The 24,243-nt window shown below is 38.2% G+C and overlaps 1 protein-coding gene across 13 annotated transcripts in view; it reads left to right on the top strand.

Annotated features, from left to right (window-relative positions):
• LOC117405667 (dystrophin-like) overlaps nt 1-24,243 on the top strand; it is a 689,570-nt gene that overhangs the window by 519,471 nt on the left and 145,856 nt on the right. For all 13 annotated transcript variants that reach the window (XM_034008883.3, XM_059030144.1, XM_059030147.1 and 10 more), the window contains one exon: nt 7,565-7,719. In XM_034008883.3, the coding sequence (XP_033864774.3) occupies nt 7,565-7,719 (155 nt within the window). The remainder of the gene's footprint in view (nt 1-7,564; nt 7,720-24,243) is intronic.

Consider the following 24,243-nt stretch of genomic DNA (forward strand, 5'->3'; position numbering starts at 1 on the left):
ATTTTTCAGCTGTGCTGATATACTTAGATGATGTCATTGTATTCTCCCGAACATTTGACGAGCACCTAGAGCGCCTGCAGTTAGTTTTTGACCGGCTGCGCCAGTTCCGGCTTAAGTTAAAACCTAAGAAGTGCCACCTGCTCCGGAAAGAGGTTAAATATTTGGGACATGTGGTGTCAGCCGGTGGTATAGCCACCGACCCAGAGAAAATACAGCAGGTGCGGAACTGGAAGACCCCGACAGACAGGAAGGAGGTAGCGCAATTTTTGGGGTTCTCCGGTTATTACCGGAGATTTATAAAAAATTACTCCAGTTTAGCAGCACCCCTCTTTCACCTGACCGCTGGGTCCCCTAAGAAGGGAAAACGGCCCCACAAACCGGCCGGGAGGCCACCACCATTCAGTTGGACAGGGCAATGTGATCAAGCATTCACTGAGCTGAAGGAGAGATTGACAACAGCACCCGTCTTAGGGTACGCCGACTACAGCCTTCCATTTGTTCTCCAGACGGATGCTTCAACAGAGGGGTTAGGTGCAGTGCTGGCCCAGGTGCAGTCCGGCAAAGAGAGGGTAATTGCGTACGCCAGCCGCTGTCTCACCCCCTCCGAGAAAAGGTACCCGGCTCACAAACTTGAGTTCCTGGCTTTGAAGTGGGCAGTAGCTGAGAAGCTGAGGGACTACCTGTTAGAGCACCGTTTCACTGTGTTGACTGACAACAACCCGTTGGTATATGTAACCAGTACTGCCCACCTTGATGCAACAGGGCAACGGTGGGTTGCAAAGCTAGCGGAATTTGACTTCGAGATAAAATACCGCCCGGGAAAGAGCAACGCGAACGCAGATGGCCTCTCACGCATGCCGAGAGCTGAAATTGCAAGCATACTGAAGGTCGGTTGTAATGTCAATACCGCTAGCACTTCGGACCAAGGGGAATTTAACTCCACCAGAAATACTCTATCCAGCACTGCACCTCCCAGTCAGTGGGCTGAGGTCATCCCCAGACTGCCTAGGGAGGAGCTTAGGAGACATCAAGAAAAGGACCCAGTAATCTCCGTTGTGCTGCGTTACTTCAAGGCTGGACGGGCACCAAGTGTAAGGAAGAGGAAGCAGGAGGAGCCCCTTGTCAGAGCGATGCTGAGACAGTGGAACAAGCTGACGTTTGAAGAGGACATCCTCTATAGAACATTCAAGTCGCCAGAAGGGAATGAAGTTAGACAGGTGGTGCTGCCTGAAAAGCTAAGGCGGGAAGTATTCGACATGCTACACACCGACATGGGCCACTTGGGGATGGAACGAACCGTAGATCTTATGCGTGCACGATGCTATTGGCCAGCTATGTTTTCCACTATCCAACACTGGTGTGAATCATGTGAAAGATGCTGCCTAAGGAAAAGTTCACAGGGCGCCCGTGCACCCCTGATCTCTATTCACACGACTAGGCCTTTAGAGCTTGTATGCCTGGATTTTCTCACCTTGGAGCGCTGCAAAGGGGGTATAGAAAATATCCTGGTAGTTACCGATCACTTTACACGCTATGCTCAGGCTTATCCTACTCCTGACCAGAGAGCAGCTACCATAGCCAAGGTTATGTGGAAACATTTCATTTGCCATTACGGGATTCCCGAAAGGATACACACTGACCAAGGGAGGAACTTTGAGAGTGGTCTCCTGCGCCAACTCTGGAAATCAATGGGGGTAGCCAAAAGCAGAACCACTCCCTACCACCCACAAGGTAATGGTACCACTGAAAGGTTTAATAGAACCTTGATGAACATGCTGGGAACCCTGGAACCTCACCAGAAGTCAAACTGGAAGGAGTACGTTGAACCCATGGTCCACGCATATAACTGCACCCGTCATGAGTCCACAGGCTTCTCACCCTACTTCCTCATGTATGGAAGACATCCTCGTCTTAAAGTGGATTTGGCTTTGGGGCTCCCATGCCAGGAGGAGGAGGAAACAGAGCCAGAGGAATACGTGTCAAGTCTCCGTAGTAGACTGGAGTTGGCTTACAAGCAAGCAACGTTGGAATCTGAAAGATCCAAGCGCCGTCAGAAACGGTATTACGATCAGAAAGCAAAAGAAATTACCTTGAGACCAGGAGACCGTGTCCTAGTGGCAAATAAAAGTGTTAGAGGAAAACAAAAATTGGGAGACAAGTGGGAGAAAATACCGCACATTGTAGTTCGTAAACAATCTGATCTGCCAGTATACGCTGTGCGTCCAGAAACGGGAGGGGGGGAAAGAGTTATTCACCAAAACTTACTGACGCCCTGTATGTTTCTCCCATTAAACAATACCAAGCAGCTTACCTGTATGGATGATCAGGGTTCGAACACTAGCCACGTAAGGTCAAATTTTGAAATAGACACCTCTGAGGATGAGGAAAACTTATATGTAGAGGTAGGGTCACAAGCAAGAAACCGGGGGAATCAGATTGATAGCATAGGAACAGAGAAGCTCCCTAAATCAATTGCACTCGCACCTAGCAGACACATGGGCTTGGGCACCCATCCATTTCTCAGCGATAGAGACGATAGCGATAATGACAGTCAGCTTAGCTGGGAAAGGGGTTATCATGATACAGAAATAGTGGCTGACTATTCAGAAACGCACAACCCAGACCACATCTGTTTAGGTAGTGAGTTGTCAGGCCCGGAGGGTCCATCCGCCCCGAGCCAGACCCCAGAGGGTCCATCCGCCCCGAGCCAGACCCCGGAGGGTCCATCCGCCCCGAGCCAGACCCCGGAGGGTCCATCTGCCCCGAGCCAGACCCCGGAGGGTCCATCCGCCCCGAGCCAGACCCCGGAGGGTCCATCCGCCCCGAGCCAGACCCCGGAGGGTCCATCCGCCCCGAGCCAGACCCCGGAGGGTCCATCCGCCCCGAGCCAGACCCCGGAGGGTCCATCCGCCCCGAGCCAGACCCCGGAGGGTCCATCTGCCCCGAGCCAGACCCCGGAGGGTCCATCCGCCCCGAGCCAGACCCCGGAGGGTCCATCCGCCCCGAGCCAGACCCCGGAGATTTTAAGTATCCGTAGCCAGGCCAGAGCAGGTCCGCCTGCCATGGGCCAGGCCCCAGGAAACATCGAACTCCGCCGCTCCACTCGGCAGAGGAGGCCACCTAATAGGTTATCTTTAGAGCACCACGCAGAGACTCTAGGTTCTGAACAGTGCCGATATTGCCAGAAGATTGCTAGGGGCAGGCAAATCTGGGAAACCCAAAAGAAGAAACAGGCCCTGCGGATTCCCAGAGACTTTAGAGTTTGCAACAGTTGTGACATACGTTTGCATTAACATGTAAGACGAGGGCGTCCTTTTCTGTAACAGGGGAGAGTGTAGCCAGCTAGTTTAAGAAGTTAGCAAATAAACTACAAACTGGTAGGGAATTCTGGGACACTTCCTGTTTCTTCTCCATGTGGGTAATTTACATCAGCATACTGGAGTTAGTTTGTAAAATGGCTCCGGCTGTGCAACAGTGTGCTGATGTCTGTCTGCTATACTTGGTTTCGTTTGCAGGAGATGAGCCAAAAATAAACTCTGTTGTACCTGAGTCTGAGCCAGAGTGATTGTGGTCTGGGACAAACAAATAATAATACACAACACAACGCAGAGTACGCTAAAAAAAACAGGTTGTTTTATTCACAGTAATTCATTCAAACCAAAACTAATATTTAGGAGGAGACGCAGCCTAGCTGCCCATTACGTAACCGTGTGGTCCTGCATGCACTGTAGTTTTAATAAGGGTTACACAAGCAGAGAAAATGTACCAAAAAAAACCTAAATAAAATTTGAATAATTTAACAACAAGCAAAAGACTCTTGTGCAATAAATTAAACCCCAAAGTAGTTGGGTTTTTTTTTTCCCATATATGCAGAAATCTGCTTGATTAAAAGAGACAAGCATTTTGCTGACTAGCGATTGAGTGAGAGATTTGGAAAGCAAAGACAAACGTAGGTCAAGCCCTGCGCTTTTGACGATCACTTCACACACAATAACACAACAAGGTGTATTCTGAATATGTACTCGGATATGCCTGTGTCTCAAGATAGGCCAGGGAACACCAAGCAGTTATTGAAGATCCTCCTATCTACATAATGTAAATCAGAATAGGTATGTACAGTATGTGTAGAACACCCACAGCACGTATTCCAACATTCTCTTGTTTAAGCTTTATAATGTTTTTTTTTATTTATTTATTTTCCTGAACCGGTATCACTCACACATCAGTATCATTCTATAAAATGTCATGTCCACATCAGGTCGATTTTGTTGACCAACACGGTAGAAAAAACACATAATGTGGACACTGGGCAGTAATGTTAGTAAAGTAGACCAGTGTCTGACTTTTGTGCCATGCTAACAGGAATTTTTCATATTTAATCAGAACTGATTGGAAATGTAACAAAGCTGTCCTTTTTTCTTTATTAATGTGCCACCACAATTTGGGGATTATACATTGTTGCAGGATCTGTGACTCATGCAAAAGATATTTTACAACAGAAAAAATACTATAATGTTGTTCTGTAAAATAAATAAATAAATAAATAAATAAAAACATCTGACACTAAATATAATTACTACTGTAATCTGTTATATTGTCTTCCTCGTGTTAAAACTGAAAATATTGAGAGGTTCAAAAAATATATGTAATACAAAACATAAATATGTTTTTCATTGTATGTGCTAAATATCACAAAGGTATTATCAACTATAGTTTTGTTTCAGTCCTTCATAAAACAACAACTAAAATGACTTTAGAATAGTTACTCAACACAATATACTCCAATCACATTTGCTTAGTGTTTTTTTTTTTTTTTAATTAAGTACTTTCATTATCAAGACTTGCAGACTAATAACTTTGCAAGTGTCTGTTGATTAAAGAAATAAACATGAGCTGTGAAATGAATGTTTGCATTACAACGTTAAAGCTCCTTAATAAAGTCAGTAAATTCAGGGGATGACATGGCTAAGTCTCAGGGAACATTTGGTGGAATGTCATAATGAAATTAAGTTAATGAAGCACTTTCAATGACGTTTTGATTATTCAGATGTAGCTCAGAAAGAAATGGGGCCCAAAAAAAAAAAATGGTGTCATTAGTTTAATTATAAAAATCCATTACATGAAGTCATGTAAGACTGGAAATAATGGGTCCTTAATAGAATGGCCTATGAAACAGTAATTGCAACACTGTGCTAATTAAAAAAAAAAATAGGGACATGTAAGCAGCAACTATTTAAGTACAAAGTATTTTCTATGGACCAAATACTGCAGATCATTTGTTTAAGCGATGCTTTGTATTTCTTAGAATTTGCTGTTAAATTACTTCTTGTGTATACTGTGTTGTGCCTTTTTGTCATTCCTAAAATACAATGGCAATAATAGTATTAATTTAAAGAACGCCATAATTAACTTTAAAATGCAAAATGTACTGCGCTTTCTAATACCAGCTGAGTTAAAGGTCACTACTTCTGTAATTTTTTTTATTTTTTTATTGCAGTTATTGATAGCTGTTTGCGTGTTACAGCTGTGTCCTAACATGCTCACAGTGGTTTATTTGGGATGGCAAATGTGCTTTGAAAAAATGAGAATAAATCAATAAATCATTTGAATAGAAGATGAGAAGGGTTTCATTAAATGAAGTTTGCAGTTCAATAAAATAATAATCAAAATTAACTTTAACACAACATTCCTTAAAACAGTGCTAAAGTTCAGTTAATTAAACCTTTTTCAACTATTTTAAAGAGGGTTAGAGGTGTTTTCTCATTATGTCAAAGAATTGCTTAATTTAAAACCATGTATATCAATGAACAGAATACCAGCCTGGTGATCTCAACAGCATTTTATAAATGCAATGCCAAAAACACAAAAATACAACAACGTAATGCCATTCGCTGTATCTTTTATAATGAACCTACCAATACAACAGCATCAACTGACCTCAGCTTTTTAAACAATATGTTTCTCCACCAAAATGAACAGCAAGAGCAAAAAAAAAAAAATACCCCACCTAAAATGAATTTTCCAATCGTATTTTGTAATCATTTTAGTAATCCTTCATTACTATTTATGCTGTATCCATAAAATCTTTCTTTAATTAGCAAGTCAGCAAATGCAGTGTGTAATAAACATGTAATGACAATCATTAGTTTGTCATTTGTGTTATAAAATTCCAGTAGGTGGCACTAATGGAATAAGCAGATGGATATGTATTTTTTTTTTTTAAGTTATTGTTGCAAACCATACAGCTTATCGTATTTTATAACATCTAATGTGGCATTATATAATTATCCTTTTTTTCTTTTACTTATCCCAAAGCACCGTTCTGTATTGGAAGGAATACATGACTGTATGCAGCTGTTTATTTCTGAGAGAGATAATAAATGGAGGAATGTGTGCGACTGGAGCAACACTTGGGGCTGTCACATCCTGTTTACTTTTGACGATGCTGTTAGTTAAAGTTCTCAGATTCAGTCTGAATTGCAGGGATATATATATACATTGCTGTGCAAAAGTCTTAGACATGATGCATTTTTGTACTCTGATGCATTATGAGCATCAGCAATTTACTCAAATCCTCCAATAGTGTTTTCTACTATTATAACAACCTTGACCTGGAAGACCCAAAAAGCTGTCTAACAAGGATGAGCAATACTTGAAGATAATATCCTTAAAGAATAGAAAGAAGACAAGCGTTGAATTGACAACAGAACTGGCAAAAGGCACAGGTGTCGTTGACCATCAAATCAACAGTACGAAGGTCACTCTTGAAATCAGGACTTAAAGGATGTGTTGCAGTAAGAATACCTCCGTTAAGAAAGGGGAACAAGACTAAAAGGCTAAAATATGCACAAGAACACAGAAATTGGGCTATGGAACAATGGTCAAAGGTGCTTTGGACTGTTGATGGATGGACAACGACACCTGTGCCTTCTGCCAGTTCTGTTGCCAATTCAACGCTTGTCTTCTTTCTATTCCTTAAGGATATTATCTTCAAGTATTGCTCATCCTTGTTAGACAGCTTTTTGGGTCTTCCAGTCCTGGGTTTGTCAATTACAGATGATGTTTCTCTGTACTTGTTGATTATGCTTCAGATACCACACCTTGAAAATCAAGTGATGCGAGCTATTTCACTCAATGTTTTTCCTTCTTTATGCAAGTCAAGGTTGTTACAATAGTAGAAAACACTAGTGGAAATTGCTGATGCTCATAATGCGAGTAGAAAAATACAACATGTCTAAGACTTTTGCACAGCAGTGTGTGTGTGTGTGTGTGTGTGTGTGTGTGCGTGTGTGTATCTATATATATATATATATATATATATATATATAAAATGCATAGATTTCAGTGAGCAAAGGGCTAAAGTGACAGTTGTAGTCAGAATATGTAAAATAATTTAAAAGAATGTCTGACTTGTCATAGATTATGAGATTTCACTGTATACCACTCAATGAATATATGTGTGTGTTTGTGTGTGCATGTTTTTATTCCCCAGTTGTTCCTTCTATGGTTTATTGTGACTGACTGAATGAATGAATGACTTGTGTCAAAAAATCTGCTTTTGCAGCAATTTGTGAAGGAGCTCCGGCAGTGGCAGATTAACATAGATGTGGCAAACGACCTTGCACGCAAGCTGCTGCGGGACTACTCTGCTGACGACACCAGGAGAGTCGATCTGATGACAGAGAGCATGAACAAGTCCTGGGCAAGCATTAATAAGAAGTAAGTACTCTACAGACGTGACTTCCCTTTACAATCCCACAGGACCGCTTCCAAAATGTATAAACAACAATAAATACAAGTGCTAAGTAGCAGTCCAAGCAGAGTGTCCATTTTTTTGGTGATTCATGCATAGATATTGTAATAAAGGAGGGTCACACCTGCTATTGTAAGGAATATAATTATTTTCGTATTATTATTATTTTCTTAGCAGACACCCTTATTCAGGGTGACTTACAATTGTTGCAAGATATCACATTATTTTTACATACAATTACATTATTTTTTACACATTATTTTTACATACAATTACCCATTTATACAGTTGGGTTTTTACTGGAGCAATCTAGGTAAAGTACCCTGCTCAAGGGTACAGCAGTAGTGTCCCCCACCCGGGATTGAACCCACGACCCTCCAGTCAAGAGTCCAGAGCCCTAACCACTACTCCACACTGCTGCCCTGCCCTTCATTGTTTTCATATTCTGCAACAAAAATCAACAGTGACATTTTGGGCCTGTATTTACTACAGAGCTTTAACTCATAAAGAATGTTTCTTAACAGATATTGATATTAACTGGCCTGTACTTTAACAACCTCCTGAGACACTTTCTGGGAAAATCATTTCTGTATAAAATAGAAGGACGTAATAAAAATAAAAGTTGATACTGAACGACTAGTTTACAGGTGTCTATCAGAAAACTTGCAGCTGTTTTCTATTGGCACTGCTTCTCTTAAGAGTGTGGCATGGATAATAAAAAAAATATACAGTAGTATGCAGAAGTTGGCTCAACTGCTACTGGCCCTTTGATGTCTCTATGTGGAGTTCATTCTCCCTAACCGTGTATGAGTTTTTAATCCTTTTAAGAACTGAGAGGGTTGTTGCATTGAATAGTGATTTTGTTATCTTTATTATTTAGTGTAGGATTTTATGTTGTAAGATGCTGTGAGGGTCTGCAGGCTGGACCCCAGACCTTCAGTGGTGTTTGGAACCTTCTCAGAAATGAGCCACATGAAATCTCGGTGTAAAACAAATATATCCACTTTATTAATGGAAGACATTTTAAACTGTTCACAACAGATTAATCTGAACACAATCGGAATGCTAGAAAATAAGAAGAAAAAGAATCCCTATTTCTTGTACCGTCGATAAACAGGGAGTTCAGTAATAGCAAGCTTCACATGTGTACTCTCTCTCACACACACCCACAATATATGGACTGAGCCAGCACCACCTATACTTAAAGCAGGGTTAGAAACGCCAGCTCGCCTGCTCGGCCAATGAGAATGAAATCCAATGAGGACTAGTTGATGTCTGTGTCTCAGTAGTCCTCTGGGCGAGTACTTAAAACAAATGTACACACATATACTCTCACGTTCACAGTCTAGCGTTAAAATATGCAGGAAAGTCAATTTTCTAACGGGGTGTAGCAGTGGTGAATAAGCATTCATAATGCTTACAAAATAGTCAACAGTCGGAACTGAAACCTCCCTTCATCTACCCTGCAGTGCCAACCTCACTTGTGTTCTTGTGTTCTTCCTCTGCACAGGATGCAAAGTTTATTGGACGTTTGAATTTACTGAAACATGTTGCATCTTTGAAGTAAGTGTAAAGTCATTTTACAGAAATGTGGAGATTTATATCAGATTACGACCCCCCCACCACCACAAAAGAAAAAAAAGACTGAAGATGTGATTAGCAAAGGGGCTGGTTGTATTAACGAGATAAAAAAAATAGGCCACTTTTTACTAAACATTTTAAAACTAATAAATAAACAATTACCATAATGAACATTATCGTACTATGTTGTTTAAAACATAACACAATATAATCATAAGGGTTCTTACCTATAAACAACAGTAACAACTTTAAAGTTTGGGATTTGCTGTAGCTTGGTGTTGTTTACATTATCGTCAGCATATTTTAAGTGATCGGAAGCTAAAATTACTTTTTTAAAGCACACTTTTCTTATACCAATACAGTAGTGGTGATAATCAGTTAGTTTGAAAACCAGGCTTTTTGATCACTAATAATAGGTGCATAGGCAGTGATTTCGTTAGTGCTATAGTGTGGATGCTTCACAATCAGAACTGTTATTGCGCATTTAAAAAGATAAACCTTCACTGGCAGCTCTGACAAACCGGAAGGCGATCCTTCACATATTCAAATCCATTTGTACAGCTTTCTTGAAAATATCTGCGTTTCCCTAGGGTTTTATTTTGTATTTGTTATGCTCTCATTAGTATCCAACCTAGTAGATTCATCGTCCGTCAGTTCTGGCAGATTCTACTGTACTTGCTGAAGCGTTTTTCTCCCACTGCTAATTAAAAAAAAATGTAACAATTTCATCCCGAGGGCTACAGTGAAACATACTGTCTTTAAATTGGGACTTTAGTGAAGACTGCATGTGTATGTGAGTACATTAATTATTGTAGATAGTAATTTATAGTTATCTAATCACTCATAGGCTATAACCCCAAACTCCACAAACCAGCCATTTTTGTAAATAGCAACACATCTAATGAACAATAAAATAAACATTTTATTTGTGTCATTGGTGTCAATTTCAGATGGATCTTTGTGGTCAGCAAGGTGACAGGAGATTTTTTTTTCCTGTCGCCCGGTCTGGTGTTGTCAGTGTCAGTTTCTCAGCACAGTACAGTAATCGCTCAGTAACGAGGTGCAAACAGGTGATCTGTAGGAGCGTTTACTAAGGTGCCTTTGTTAAGTTATTATTTTTTTAAAATCTAAATTTACAACAGTGTTTATTTTTTAGGAAAATAAAATGTAAGCCTATTTTTAGGGACCCCACCTGTTGTTGTTGATTCCAACTTAGGCACTTGGTTTACATCAGGGCTAGCAAGTTTCAAAAGGTACTATTCCTTCGGACTAGTACCACAATATCGTTAGTTTCTTACCCTGCTTAAAGGTACAGGAACCGTTACAGGTCTCCCCTGGGGTGAAAAGGTTAGTCCTCGGACCTCTTCAGAACAAATGTAACTCAGGTAATTATGATCCTCGTGAATGCTTAACAAACACTCCTAATAGAAAAGCAAATCAGAGAACTAGAGCAACGTGTCAAACATAAACTTACTTATATCACTACTTTTTAGATTACAGTAACTAAGGTAAGTGCAACATATATATATATATATATATATATATATATATATATATATATATATATATATATATATATATTGTACATATAGCCACTGAAAATATATATATATAAAAAGAAAGGTAATGCATAACTACAGAAAGTTATTATTTACACTTTCTTTGTCAAAGTAAAGAATATCAGCAATATTAAGGTTACAGTATGGGCTATCAATAATTCAGTCTATTGTGTGATGAGGGTGGGTCCAAACAGTTTTGGACCAGTCTTGGGTAATCCTTGGTTGTCGTCTGGGACAAAGTCCATAAGGTGTACCAGACACGCCATCATTTATTTCTAACTTAGACTCAGGATCCAGGAAGTCTTTGAGTAGAGAAGCATGAGGAAAGTGTCTCTAATGTGTCACATGGAATGCATCTTTGTTTAATCAAGCTGTTCAGTAAAGGCATGAGAGGATGTAGTGCTCTCGATTTGTGAAGGCTGTTCTTCCAGCTCATGAGGGGTTGGGGGGTGTCTCAAGAAGGTGACTTGAGTGAGCAGAATTTTCAGTTGCAGAATCCCAAGTCCAATAGGGAAGGAGATTTACTATATGGTAGACTCCAGCATCTACAGTCAGGAAGCTTCATCAAACTGTAGGTTATTTCTGAGAGCTTCTGTGTGATGCAGTATGGTCCACCACCCTGCGTTTCTTGTCATAAAGTTTCTTGTCATTATGACTCTCAGCAAGGACTGCTCTGGTATGATTACACCGTGTAACAATTTTTTTTGTTTTTTTGGTTCCTGGGTAGTAAGTGTTATTTCCTAATTGCTTATGCCTCAAAAGTATAGAAAATGGCTATTATTCCCCACAAACTTTGCTTTTGTGACCAGGACAGTGATATTTTGAAATGTACCTATTTTCCAGAACATTCCAGATAGATTCAGTGCTGAGTAAACTTGGAGTAACTTCTAGAACTTTCTAGAACTTTCCAGTAATATAAATAGTAGTATAAATACAGGGGCCTTAAGCCCACCAGTTCAGTTTAGTTCCAGCTGCCTAAGTGGATACATATCTGCATTTTTCTGAGATGGCATCAAGGTCATAGGAGACTTCAAAATGGTGGCATTCCTGATGGGTCTCCAAGGCGGTTTTACCAAGTTTCCCTGCTATCTTTGCCTTTGGGACAGCAGGGACACCAAGGCGCACTACCACAGGCGGGACTGGCCTCAGCGGACCGAGTTCTCTGTGGGGAGGAACAACGTCAAGTGGGAGCCACTGGTGGACCCCCGGAAGGTGCTGATGCCACCACTGCACATTAAATTGGGCCTTATGAAACAATTTGCTAGAGCTCTAGATAAGGAGTCGGCAGCCTTCAAGTACCTTCAAGACTTCTTCCCTAAGCTGTCTGAGGCAAAGGTCAAAGCCGGTGTCTTCGTCGGACCACAGATAAAGAAGATCCTGGAGTGCAATGAATTCCCCAAGAAGCTCACTAGTAAGGAGAAAGCGGCTTGGAACAGCTTTGATGCAGTGGTTCGGGGCTTCCTGGGCAATCACAAGGCCGAAAACTATGTGGAGCTGGTTGAGACACTGGTGAAGAACTACGGCACAATGGGCTGTAGGATTTCCATCAAAGTCCATATCCCTGATGCTCATCTTGATAAATTCAAGGAGAACATGGGAGCGTACTTGGAGGAGCAAGGCGAGCGCTTCCACCAGGATATACTGGACTTTGAACGCCGCTACCAAGGACAGTATAACGAGAACATGATGGGAGACTACATTTGGGGGCCCATAGAAGAGGGCGAGCCATAGGAGCAACTTTGAGAAGGAGAAGGGAAGCCGTACCGGAATCAGAGTGATGAGCCAGAGGAGCTGCATCAGGAGAGCAGTGTGTGTTTTCAACCCCTCCCCCCCATACTTCTGCCTACCCTGTGCTCTTTCACCCCTCTATCCTGTATTCTAAATAAATACGAGCTGACCTCACCCGTTCACTACAATCACTGCCTCAGTCTGAGTCCATAAGGCCAGAACCCGAAAACGTTACAATATATATATAATTCCATACATTGAAAATATTGTATTTTCAGTATTGTCTACAATCAGGAGGGTGAACTCGACAATAATGAGACTCAGATAATCGTTTCGGTGGTCATCGATCCACTAGTGACCGGAGCCCCAATTCACCACACCTTAGAGTTGAGCTTGGTACTTTATACTAACGTATTCCTCTTTGAGCTGCATGTCACATGCAGGGTGTGTAGAGTATATGAGGAATGTATCACAGGGATGCCCAAAAGTCTGCATTTATATAGGTTTTCTTCATCCGCAGATGCATGTGTTGTATAGAGAATATGATAGGAGCTTTATGTTGAATTCTACTGATAGAAGCTGCAAACTGTTGCAGTTGTTGTGGGTGGGTAGGGGGTTTGCCTTTTCCCATGTGACTTTTTGATGTTGATGAATATCTTCTTTCAGGACTAGAAATACATTTTGCAAATTTAACAACAGTCTAGATTAGCTTTAGTTTGTGCTACAGGGCATAACTAAAGTCCCAAATCATATTATTATATGTGAGAGGTACAGTTTATTAGTTTCTGTCAGACTAGGGACAATGTGGACTTCAGTGAATAATTTGCTTTTTCTCAGATACATTTTATTTTCTTTAATATTATTCTCAAAAAATGGGATTTCAGTCGGCATGGGCTTTTTGCTGGAGAAAATCCATATCATCCTTTTATGCAGTTACACAGGGTTTATTGATGTTGCTTTATCATACAGACAGGACAGATGATTAGTTTTTTTTCTTGATTATGGCTGAGATTTTTCACAGGGTAACTGAAGCTTCCAACACACTCTAATGATATAGCCTCTTATTTCAAAGCCTGCAAAACAGTGCTACCACAGACTACTGCAAAGCCCCTCACAGCAGTCACTAAAGAAAAGAGATCTCCACCCGCCCACTCTATTACAGCCCTGTAATCTAAAATTGCACTTCAGATTACAGGGTTTATATGACTATTTAATAACATGGTAATAACTGGGTAGCTACCAGTGACATGGTAACTACAGCTATAATAATTATGTAATTACATATGAATGGTGTTCCATGGTGTTACCATGTAAATATGTCAGGTAAAACATGTGATTGCACAGTAGTTACCAAGTAAGAGCACTAATGATTGGTCACCCAGTTATTACAATGTAATACTATTCATGTCAGGTAATGTAAAGTGCTACCAGAAAAACCCATGGTATAATAAATCTGATACTGATTAACATCATACACAGTATCTCTATGCATAGCTTTTACCAGGCAACTTACTGTAAAAATGTCCCTGTTTTCTTACAGTGGCTCTAGCTGAATACTGATTTTGGCCAAGTTGTCTTTGTACGCCTATCTCTACTCCCTGGTTTATTTAGTTAGGAATTCACCAACTGTCGCCTTCCTAAGAAGACTAAGAGTTATTACTTGATATCTCATTTTATATGCAACCTCCGAAAGGTACGAAACGTCCTAGGCATGTGTACACAAGAGCCATTATTATCTTCCACTTTTTCAAGGGGAATTTCAAAGAGTATCTGCATTTTCTGAACTTCGGTTCACACCCTGATTACAATAATGGACACTTTAGGACTGCCTGTTCATTTTGTATCACTATGTTTCCCCTCATGAGCTACTGAGACTAATAAACAAGTCTATTATAATGACTTGAAAGGTATGTATTCTGTACAATATGTAGACTTCTGGCTTGTGGTGATTTCAGTTGTATCTGCGTAGTTTTATAGGTGTTTTTTTTTTTCTTTTCTAAAAGTAGAATTCAATTACAGACTTTAAAACACTGAGGGAATGGGCAAATTTGCCTTTTACATGCAACTCACTGTATATGCACATTATCACAATGGTAATAGTTAATTGTCATCATTTTGACAAGGAGATTGTTAGTCGATTTCTGTTTTGTTTGTTTAACTCCTAAGTGGTGTCTCAATTAGTATGTACATGTACAATAAGTTCCACATGTGTGTAATATTTTCAAATACCTGATGCAGCAGTTACAATGGCATTGAATTTTATTGAAGTTTCGGCCCTTCTAACAAACCTATTTGGTGAAGCCTGGCTTCCTTGACCGAAGCGCATAAGACATTCAACTTAATATTCTGAGTCATTGCACTTTTCTCATTTTTGTGCCTGGGTGGAATTGGAAATATAAACTTATTTTCCCAAACATGAGCGGGCCTGTAATAGGATAATTGGAAAAAGCAGTCCTGAGTCGGTTGCTGTCAAATTGATTTCAACCTCAATATATGATGATTATTATTGTGTCATATACAATCAAGGCTGTGGAGCTTGAGATGATCTAGGGGTACCAGCGCTGGTAACATAGGGGGTTTAATACAGAGCAGGCCTGCAAGCAAATAGTCACTGCGGTTACTCAGAGCTGGAAACCCTAACCCTACTGTTTGACTTTGATGTGTTTTTATGAGTAAATAATATACTGGGCTGGTGAAATAACAGTTCCTAAATGATTAGTGGTTGCTTAAATCTGCAATCCATTCATCTGCAAATGAATAACATATATTGCTTTTGACAGGTGCTATCAGCAACTATATATATATTGCTTGTATAGATGTTATCCTTCGGGCATCCCCTGCTGCAGCAAACCACAACTCCACTCCTGCTATTTATTTGAACAATGTTGCACAACTCTCGCAATGTATAATGCTAGAGATCTCGCTAAGTATAATATTTAAATTAGTATATTGTGGCTCTTTTCATTAACATATTTTCCCTTGGTACGTACGGCAAAATGTATACTTTGAGAATTGTCGCAACGAAAATGCAAATTGCGGTGTGCTTTCACTGCGACTGGCCCATCTTAATACATCTACCCCTCAGTCTGTACTGCACTAAAACGTGATTGTGATGTGAGTGATACAGATATCTGATATACTTACAGGAAAAAAATTATATCGGAAACATAATGGCAATTTATTAAAGAAAAAAAAAACTGTTTTTTTCATAGGCAACATTGTTATAGTGGAAGACTATATTTTGTAAATGAAAAACTAAATAAATACAGTTAAAATAAATAGAAATTATAATGAATTGTGCCGTAACATTGAAGTATAAAAGCAAAAAGACCCTCCACATCGGGCATTACCAGGCATTATGGTCCATCATGCCTGGTAATTCTCTCTGTCAGGTCTTATTGCTTACATATATAAACAAGTAAAACCAGCCCTTATGAAAAGTTTTTTCTATTTTGGGTAATATGGCTCCAGTCTGTGACACTAGAATAGCGAGTCCAAGAGTTATTAGGCCAGATCCATTGATTTGAAGGTGTCCTCAATGGATTAAGGGCCTATAACTCATGTTTAAAAGTTTGTTTTGTGTGTGTGTGTGTGTGTGTGTGTGTATTTTGATTATCAAATTGGTTTTCCTGAAAATGTTGTTCTTAAGGAAGTGGAGAACGTGTTAGAAAGGTTGCACAGCTTCTGTGGCCCACAAATATCATCTTGGTTGTTATTATTAATGAGGACAACTTTAAATCTCAGTTGTAAAAAAGTGTGAAAGACCGCATTTTAAGGTTGCGCAATATGTTTTTCAAAATGCATATTTAGATAAAACTGAGATGCATCTTTAAATCTTTTTTTAAATCTTGGGTATCTTCCTGTAAATGCCCTTTTTAATTTTCAAGTGTTGCTGTGTCTGTAGGCTTTACTTAGATCTGATAAATAGTTTGTATGTGTGTATGTGTCCTTTATGTAAAAACCTGTGTTGCTTGTGTGTGTGAAGGTTTGTTTTTTGTATTGTCCAAACCAATTTAACACATTTTGCAAAAAATATTCATATTACAATTTCTATAGCTTTATATATTGGAACAGATCTTCTATACTGTACTACATCAGAATACCCATTCTCATAATGACTATAGTCTAATGCTTGTATTGTGGTTTATTGCACACACCCCAGAAAAATACCCACATTTTTTACAAATTGTGTTATATCCGCGGTACCTTGTGTACTGTCAAAATTCAAGGTAAAATTCTTGTCTGTCTTCACTCCTAAATTTGCCTGTCAGGTAAATGTACTTAATAGAACAGATAAGTTTATTTTGATAGCATCATTCATTTGCATTGGACATGCTAATCACTTGATTTAATATGCCAATCCCATTTAAAATGGAGGTGTGTTTTCTCATGTAATACAAAGCAAACATGGTGGTATGTTGATGAAGAATGACTGAACTCTATTTTCAGTGGATGTCAAAAATAATTAAGTTTGTGATGTCTCCTATTATCTTTCCAATAAATAGCTATATAAATTATAAGCAAATATCAATCTAATTCTTTAGCTGATTATATTTACATTTTATTATGACTTTTAGGAGCAATATTATTTTATATCTTGGATGTAAGTGATGTGGAGTAACTTTAATTTGAAACAGTGCTAAATTAACTTTTGTTCATTAAGGAAACACAATATTTGCACCAATATATATATATATATATACAGCATGCAAGCTGTATGTCAGTCCTTAGCAATAGGTTCTGCATATGTAGGTCAAGGAGATCCTTGCTGTATTTGTAGATATATAATTTTCCAAAAATAATCCTGGGCTAAAGTTTTTGGATAGAGCCCTACATTCTTTATTAAATATGAAAGATTGTCATGTGTAAACATACAGTCCAGTCCCCTGCTCTTTTAGAGTATTTCCATGCAGAGACAGCTGGCGACATTCAGCCCTTTATTAACCAATGGGCTCTCCTTGGGGTGCTCTGCACTATTTGTTTTGGTTTACTTTTGCACATGAATATTTCATTTACAGTAACTTGAAAAGGTCTTTATTTACAATGAGGTACATATCCATCCTTGTTAGTGCATCTAAGTCTGTCACTTGATAGCTAATATAGTCATTTATACAGATATTTACATGTGACTGCTACTACAACTACCACTGAAACTAGTACAGTATATACTTATTCCAAATTGCCAATGTTGAATTTAGCATACCAGTGTAGGGCCAGAAAGTGGTACATCGTCAGAATGTGGTATGCCTACCAAACTTGATCTGTGTAACGCCAGAAAATGGTTCGCTGTCAATGCTGTGACTGGCTACTGCACAAATCACTACAAACAAGACAAACTGTAGATCACCCACAATATTGTATATGTTTACAATTTTAGATAACCCTATGTGTTGCTTATCAGTTAGTCACATAAATTTCCTGAATTGTGAAAAAAATGATATTAAAAATAACTTTAAGGGCCAAAGTCAGTACATTGTACCCCATTCAGATGGGCGTTTCCTTGTTTTCTGAGCTTAAGCGTATTACACGGTGTACCACGTTTTAACGCATACCACAAAATAACACCACACCGGGTCTTTTGGTGCTGTAGTTTTCAAAACCTCTGCAAAGCCTTTCTTGAAGATACATATCTAGGGACATGCTGCATACAATTTGCATGCAAATGTGAGATTGAAGTGAGATCTGATGGACATCTGTGACTGATGATGCTTTCTTTGTGGGTATATCTCATCAATAAGAACTCTGATGTAAGTGAATTATTTACAGCAAATTATGCCCTCTTATTAAAATGGTGATGGGTCATATGGAAGATTTACATGTTAAGTGTCAAAGAAAAAATGTTGACATCATAGTAGTAACATTTCATTTGAATCTGTTCCTTTCAAGCAGTATAGCATCATAAGATTAGTTGCTAGCACTTTACATTATGTGTCTCTAATTACATTTGTAACACTGTAATTGTAAATGTGATGCATTGTAAATTCACAACCACAAGTGTAAGTGAACTGTAATTACTAAAGATGTTTGAAATTACCTAAAATTTCCCAGTGAAGGGAGCTTATAATTGCCGGGTCTCAAATAATCGCCTGTCTCCAATATGCGCCGGGTCTCTGTCATTGCCATTGAGGAAGATGAGGAGCGTAATGAACTGCTAATAAGTGACAGCGATGAAAGTGACTCTCAGGATTAATAAATAATAATAATAGACAACAAAAAATAAGTTAGGCCTACTTGTAATGCATATTTGTTAAATGCAGTTATTACATTATTAAAAGTTTTGAAAATTTTAAGCACGCTGAAAGTAGGCCAAATACAAACCTCTTGGTGTATTTTAACATGTTTTGTTGTATTAACAATGTACAAGTTTGAGATTAAACAATATATTATTTTTGATAATGATACTTATTGCTTTTATTGTTCATTTTTAAAAACATTTTAGAAGTTTGTAATTATTATTATTATTATTATTATTATTATTATTATTATTATTATTATTATTATTGTGCTGTAAGCGTAGCCTACACGCCTGTGTTCTGATATCTACAGGGCTGTCGTTTAGTGAATTTAACTGTTGTTATTATTATTATTATTATTATTATTATTATTATTATTATTATTATTATTATTATTATTATTAACAATGGTGGATCTAATTCTGTTTTTAAATACAAATTTGTACTTCTGCTTGTTCATTTTCCAACGTTTTGCATACCGTATCCTCAACCAGTGCATATAAAAAGACTGTAATAATACTTTCACTTTATACTTGAGGGTGTACAATACAATGTAATTTTGTTATAAAGCAAAACTGTTACTTAGTTCCCACTGACAAACAACCTTTTAACAATGTTGCTGGAATGTTTAAATTGTGTTACGATGTTGCTACAAGGTTGTGTGTTAGCGGCTTCTCAATGACCGCGTGAAGCATGTGAAGCTAGTGATCTAATATAAACGCCGGTCTCAAATAATCACCGGTCTCCAAAACGCACCGGGTCTGCTGGCAAATATTGTAAATAAACGCCAGAGGCTTTTAATTGAAGTTTTGTGGTAGCAATGTTACAGATCTTTTTCACATACTAAATATTTCACCTAAGCTGAACCGTACTAAAGAACATAGGCCTACTATTACCAGTATTACAGAGCCCTCTAGCATCCTTGCTGCTGTCATTGTTTGAATGGGCATCTTGTAGAAAACATGTTCTATTACTACATTCAATTCTGTGAGGAATACGTCGGTAGCAACACTTTTGTCTTATTCTAGCATGTATTGACTTCTGTTTTTTATGTTTTACTCTGGAATGGAAAAACACAATCCATCATATGAAGAAGTCTATATTTAAGTTGGAGAAGAGTTTCAAATGTAATTATCCACCAATTCAGATTCCAGCTGTCATGAGACATACAGATGCATGATAATATCACTGGTGAAAGGAATTTAATATAAAACGTATGTGCAAACACAAACAAATCATTGAATATCCTGTACTTTATCCAAAACTAAATCATAGTGACCTACTTTTATGGTCTGCTTGGTTAGACAACTGAAGGTACATCTTGCCCGAGTTTGGTAAATGACAACCTTGCATCGACATTTGTTACAAGATGTTATTCTTCTGTAATGTAGCTCACAGTGACCTGCATTTTCACTGCACCACAACTTGTCCGATCGTGATACAAAAAAATATGCGTAGACGAACTGATCCAAATTCACAAAAACCTCAAGAGTTAAGTTAAAGAGTTTTTTTTTTTTAAATTATTATTAGGGTTTTTAATCTTGACATTTTCTATTGATCCATTAATCATCCAATCTATGTGATCGATTCATCGATTTATCACACCTGTCTTGTGGTATGAAATTTTATTGAACAACAATTACAAGTAATCACTTTTAGTGATGTAATCTGACATTTTTTTTGAGCTGCACTGCTTTCAAGTTTCAGACTAACAAAGGCAACTTGCTGAGTGCTATTTTATTTGCTAGCTGAAGAAAAAGTATGATGTAGCTGTTCATTAGCTGATATCGTTTGAAAGAACATTGAATAAAAAGAAAAATCAGCTCATTTGTGACTAAGATGATACGATAAACTTGTAGTACTGCCATGAAAGCAAAGCACCGATGAGCAAATGTTGCAAGTTGCAGTCTTTTTTTCTTAATTCTGACATATTGTGAAATATTGGGTATACCTTCCAGTTGCCCTTTTGCAAAGGTTTTTATTAAGTACCCACTTCCATTTTTCAAGATTTCTTTTTTGCACACCGTTTTTTGATACCACACTCAGGTAGACAAAATTAATCAATCAATTGTTTTTAATCGATCAAAGGCCACTGGTGTGATTAATCTATGAACCATTAATCAATTAATTATTCATACATTACTATTAATGATAATGACGTTTATCACTGCTGTATAAGCTGTGAATATTATTTTTTTTTTAAATTAAATATTCTATGGAATAGGAAATTCCTTCCTGAGTTTTGTATTTGTATAAATTGTATACATAAATACACATTATTGAAATGTAAATCACTTTGGCTTCAAAGCCAGCTCAAGCTGGTCATGTTGCCAGTGTAACAGATGTGGAAGCAAGAAAAAAACATAATCCTAAAATTATATAACAAAAGGTGAATGAAAGCATAACGTATGTAGATCAGGGTGTCCAAATACCATCAGAATGGTGCAAATGTTGAAGATAGACTCCATTGTTTACCCACCTGGCCAAGTACAGAATCTGAGATTTCAAATCATTTTTTAAAAAATATAATGTGCCAAAGCGGCATGCTAGCTGCAGCTGCATTGACAAAAAACACTGTGTCAATGCAGCCTAAACCAGGCTTTGGGGTAATAATTTAGAGCCAGCATCAAACACATGTTATAAGACAATAAAGTCACGAAGGAAAAGGTATCATTAAAAAGTCTTTCATTGAAAAACAAAACAATGAGGTGTTAATTTTGAATGATTAGCACACGGGTGAAGTGAAAGAAAACACTTTGAAATGGGAAATACAAAGTAGTTTCTTAATCACACTGGATGCAGGCATCTATGGGAATTGACAATGGCGGCAATTTGTTTCTGACAAAAGGCCTAATCACTCTGGAAGCTTCAGCCTGCAGTCTTCACAAAACATTGGTTTGTCTGAGCATTCAGAAAGAGGATGTCGTTTTAAAGTGTATGAAAAGGAAAGACCCTTGGTAGCACTTTGAACAGTTGTGTAGCTGTAAGCTTTCCGTCAAAGAGCCATAAAGTTGAAGGTTATATTTTTCAGTAAAAAAAAAATATATTTTTAAGTTTTATTTACTTCCACCACTAGGCACCTGGATTTTTGGCTGTATAATGGTGTTGTTTTTTTTACACAGGCTATTGCTTGTTATTAACTGTCTTAAAACATACGGCTCCATTTATTGAATTCTCATAAAATTAAACAATGTGTGGAATTTTCGTCTTTCAGGTTTAATTTTTTAAATTGCAGCAAAGCAAAACAATTACTGGATTTAATTTACCCCCAACAGCTGCATACGCATTTCATTTTACTGTGTGTGGTGGGGGGATTTATTTACCTTATGAGTGGACTGTTCATATTGCAAGACATGTGTCCTGTTGCTTGTCAGTTAGAAAGAACTTTCTGTTAGGAATCGTTCATTTTGGTTCTTTTACTTATGAAGGAATTCTCTGTATTCACCGTAAGTTGTGTAATGTGCTCTCTTGATAAATAAAGCTTCTTCACTGAGAATGTATTGTTGAATGCATGTCTGTAGCTCTGATACACCCTTGCTTCACAGACTTTCAGCTCCTGCAAGAAAGCTGTGGGTGTGCTGGTGTTAGGTGACTGGTCTTAAAATCTTTTACATATTCACCTTTGCAGAGAAGCAAGTCGGGTGCCTGCATTCCAATTGAAAATAACATAAAATTGCATATTTTTTTATAACACATAAATATAAAAACAGTTTGGTTATTTTTTTATTATACTATAACTCAGTTGATTCACATCAGTAGAGTCCATCAGGTTGTTTAACAATGTTTCTGATGTCATGTTTTGTACAAAGCAGATCATCTTCCCCCTTTAACCTTGGCTTTACTCTCCACTAATCATCAAACAGACATCAGTGTCCATTAAAGGGCTAACAGATGCCTTCATCTGAACCAGAGCAGTAATACACATTTCTTTCAACTAGGGTTAGAAGAGGCTCAGGACACCCAGTTGAGGATCAGGATTAGTTCACTGTTGTCAGCAGGAGAAGGATTTCCTTTGAACCTTCTAGATAAGCTTGGGCCTTGTGATCTCCACCTCAGGGAGCCTTGCCTGTCTTTCGATGCTACTATCTCCAACTGCAAAAGCATAAATGTCTTGTGCCATCTAAGCTGATCAATCACTGCTGCCCAGAGCGAGTTGCCACAGATCAGGGAAAATTAGGGCTGTGTATTTCTTCACTGTAAAAAACTCTTATTTCAGAGCATTTTACAGTCTAAAAATAGGTATTTCAAGATATTTCACAATTAAAACATTTATTGAAGCAGAAAAAAAATAGTGTTGTCGCATTATTCTAAAAGGTATTGACAGTGTCAACCCAGGGGACTTTTTTGACCTGAAAAAAGAAACAAGGACCAGGGATCACAAATGGAGATTAGATAAAGGGGCATTCAGAATAGAAAATAGGAGGCACTTTTTTACACAGAGAATTGTGAGGGTCTGGGACCAACTCCCCAGAAATGTTGTTGAAGCTGACACCCTGGGATCCTTCAAGAAGCTGCTTGATGAGATTCTGAGATCAATAAGCTACTAACAACCAAACGAGCAAGATGGGCCGAATGGCCTCCTCTCGTTTGTACATTTTCTTATGTTCTTATTCAAAATGGATCATTTTCTCTAGAGTTATTGTACCACAAATGTCCCTAAATATTTAAATGTTTACCTGAAAAACAATTTAGTTTTTGATGTCCACCTTTTTAAAGACATTATTGTGTCACCATCAGGGAATTATAAAACAAAATAAAAACATAAATAAAAGTAAAAATAACAACAGACATGTGAAATGTCCCTTTCTTTTACTGGACAGAGCGATCTTTAGTATTTCTGATCTTTGAGCAGCTGGTGTCTTTTTGGTTGAAGACATTTTAAACAAATCGTTCAGCTCTATGCAGTGTGTTCAATCAGTTACTGGAAGCAAACTGAACCGGCTGCCAGGTTCCTAAATGCAGAGCTAACCCAACCCACGTGTTTGATACGCTTAACACAAACCTATAAGAAAGCCAACTTGTAGGGGGTGCCATTTAGCTTCTACCCAACCTAGATTATATGACCCATGACCAGAGAACTGACTTGTATAGCCACTGCAATATGTAGGTAGGTTGGTAGGTATAGCCACACTGCAGTTATACCGTTTGCTGTTTTCTTATTGTTATTTAAATTATCATGAAATAAACTTTTCCACGGTGCCTTACAAAGCGAAAATATAGCTTGAAGTTGACTGCAGGCATTCAATAGCTTCTTTTAAATATTCATGGAGTATATTGATGCTCAGATGTAATTTGTTAGTAAATATTGATCTACACCAAGCAAGGAGCTTTTATTATAGTATCAATGACTCAAGTGTGTTTTTGGTGGGGAATCCACATTGTTAGAGAA

The sequence above is a fragment of the Acipenser ruthenus genome, chromosome 9 (assembly GCF_902713425.1).
Source record: "Acipenser ruthenus chromosome 9, fAciRut3.2 maternal haplotype, whole genome shotgun sequence".
Taxonomy (NCBI): Eukaryota; Metazoa; Chordata; class Actinopteri; order Acipenseriformes; family Acipenseridae; genus Acipenser; species Acipenser ruthenus.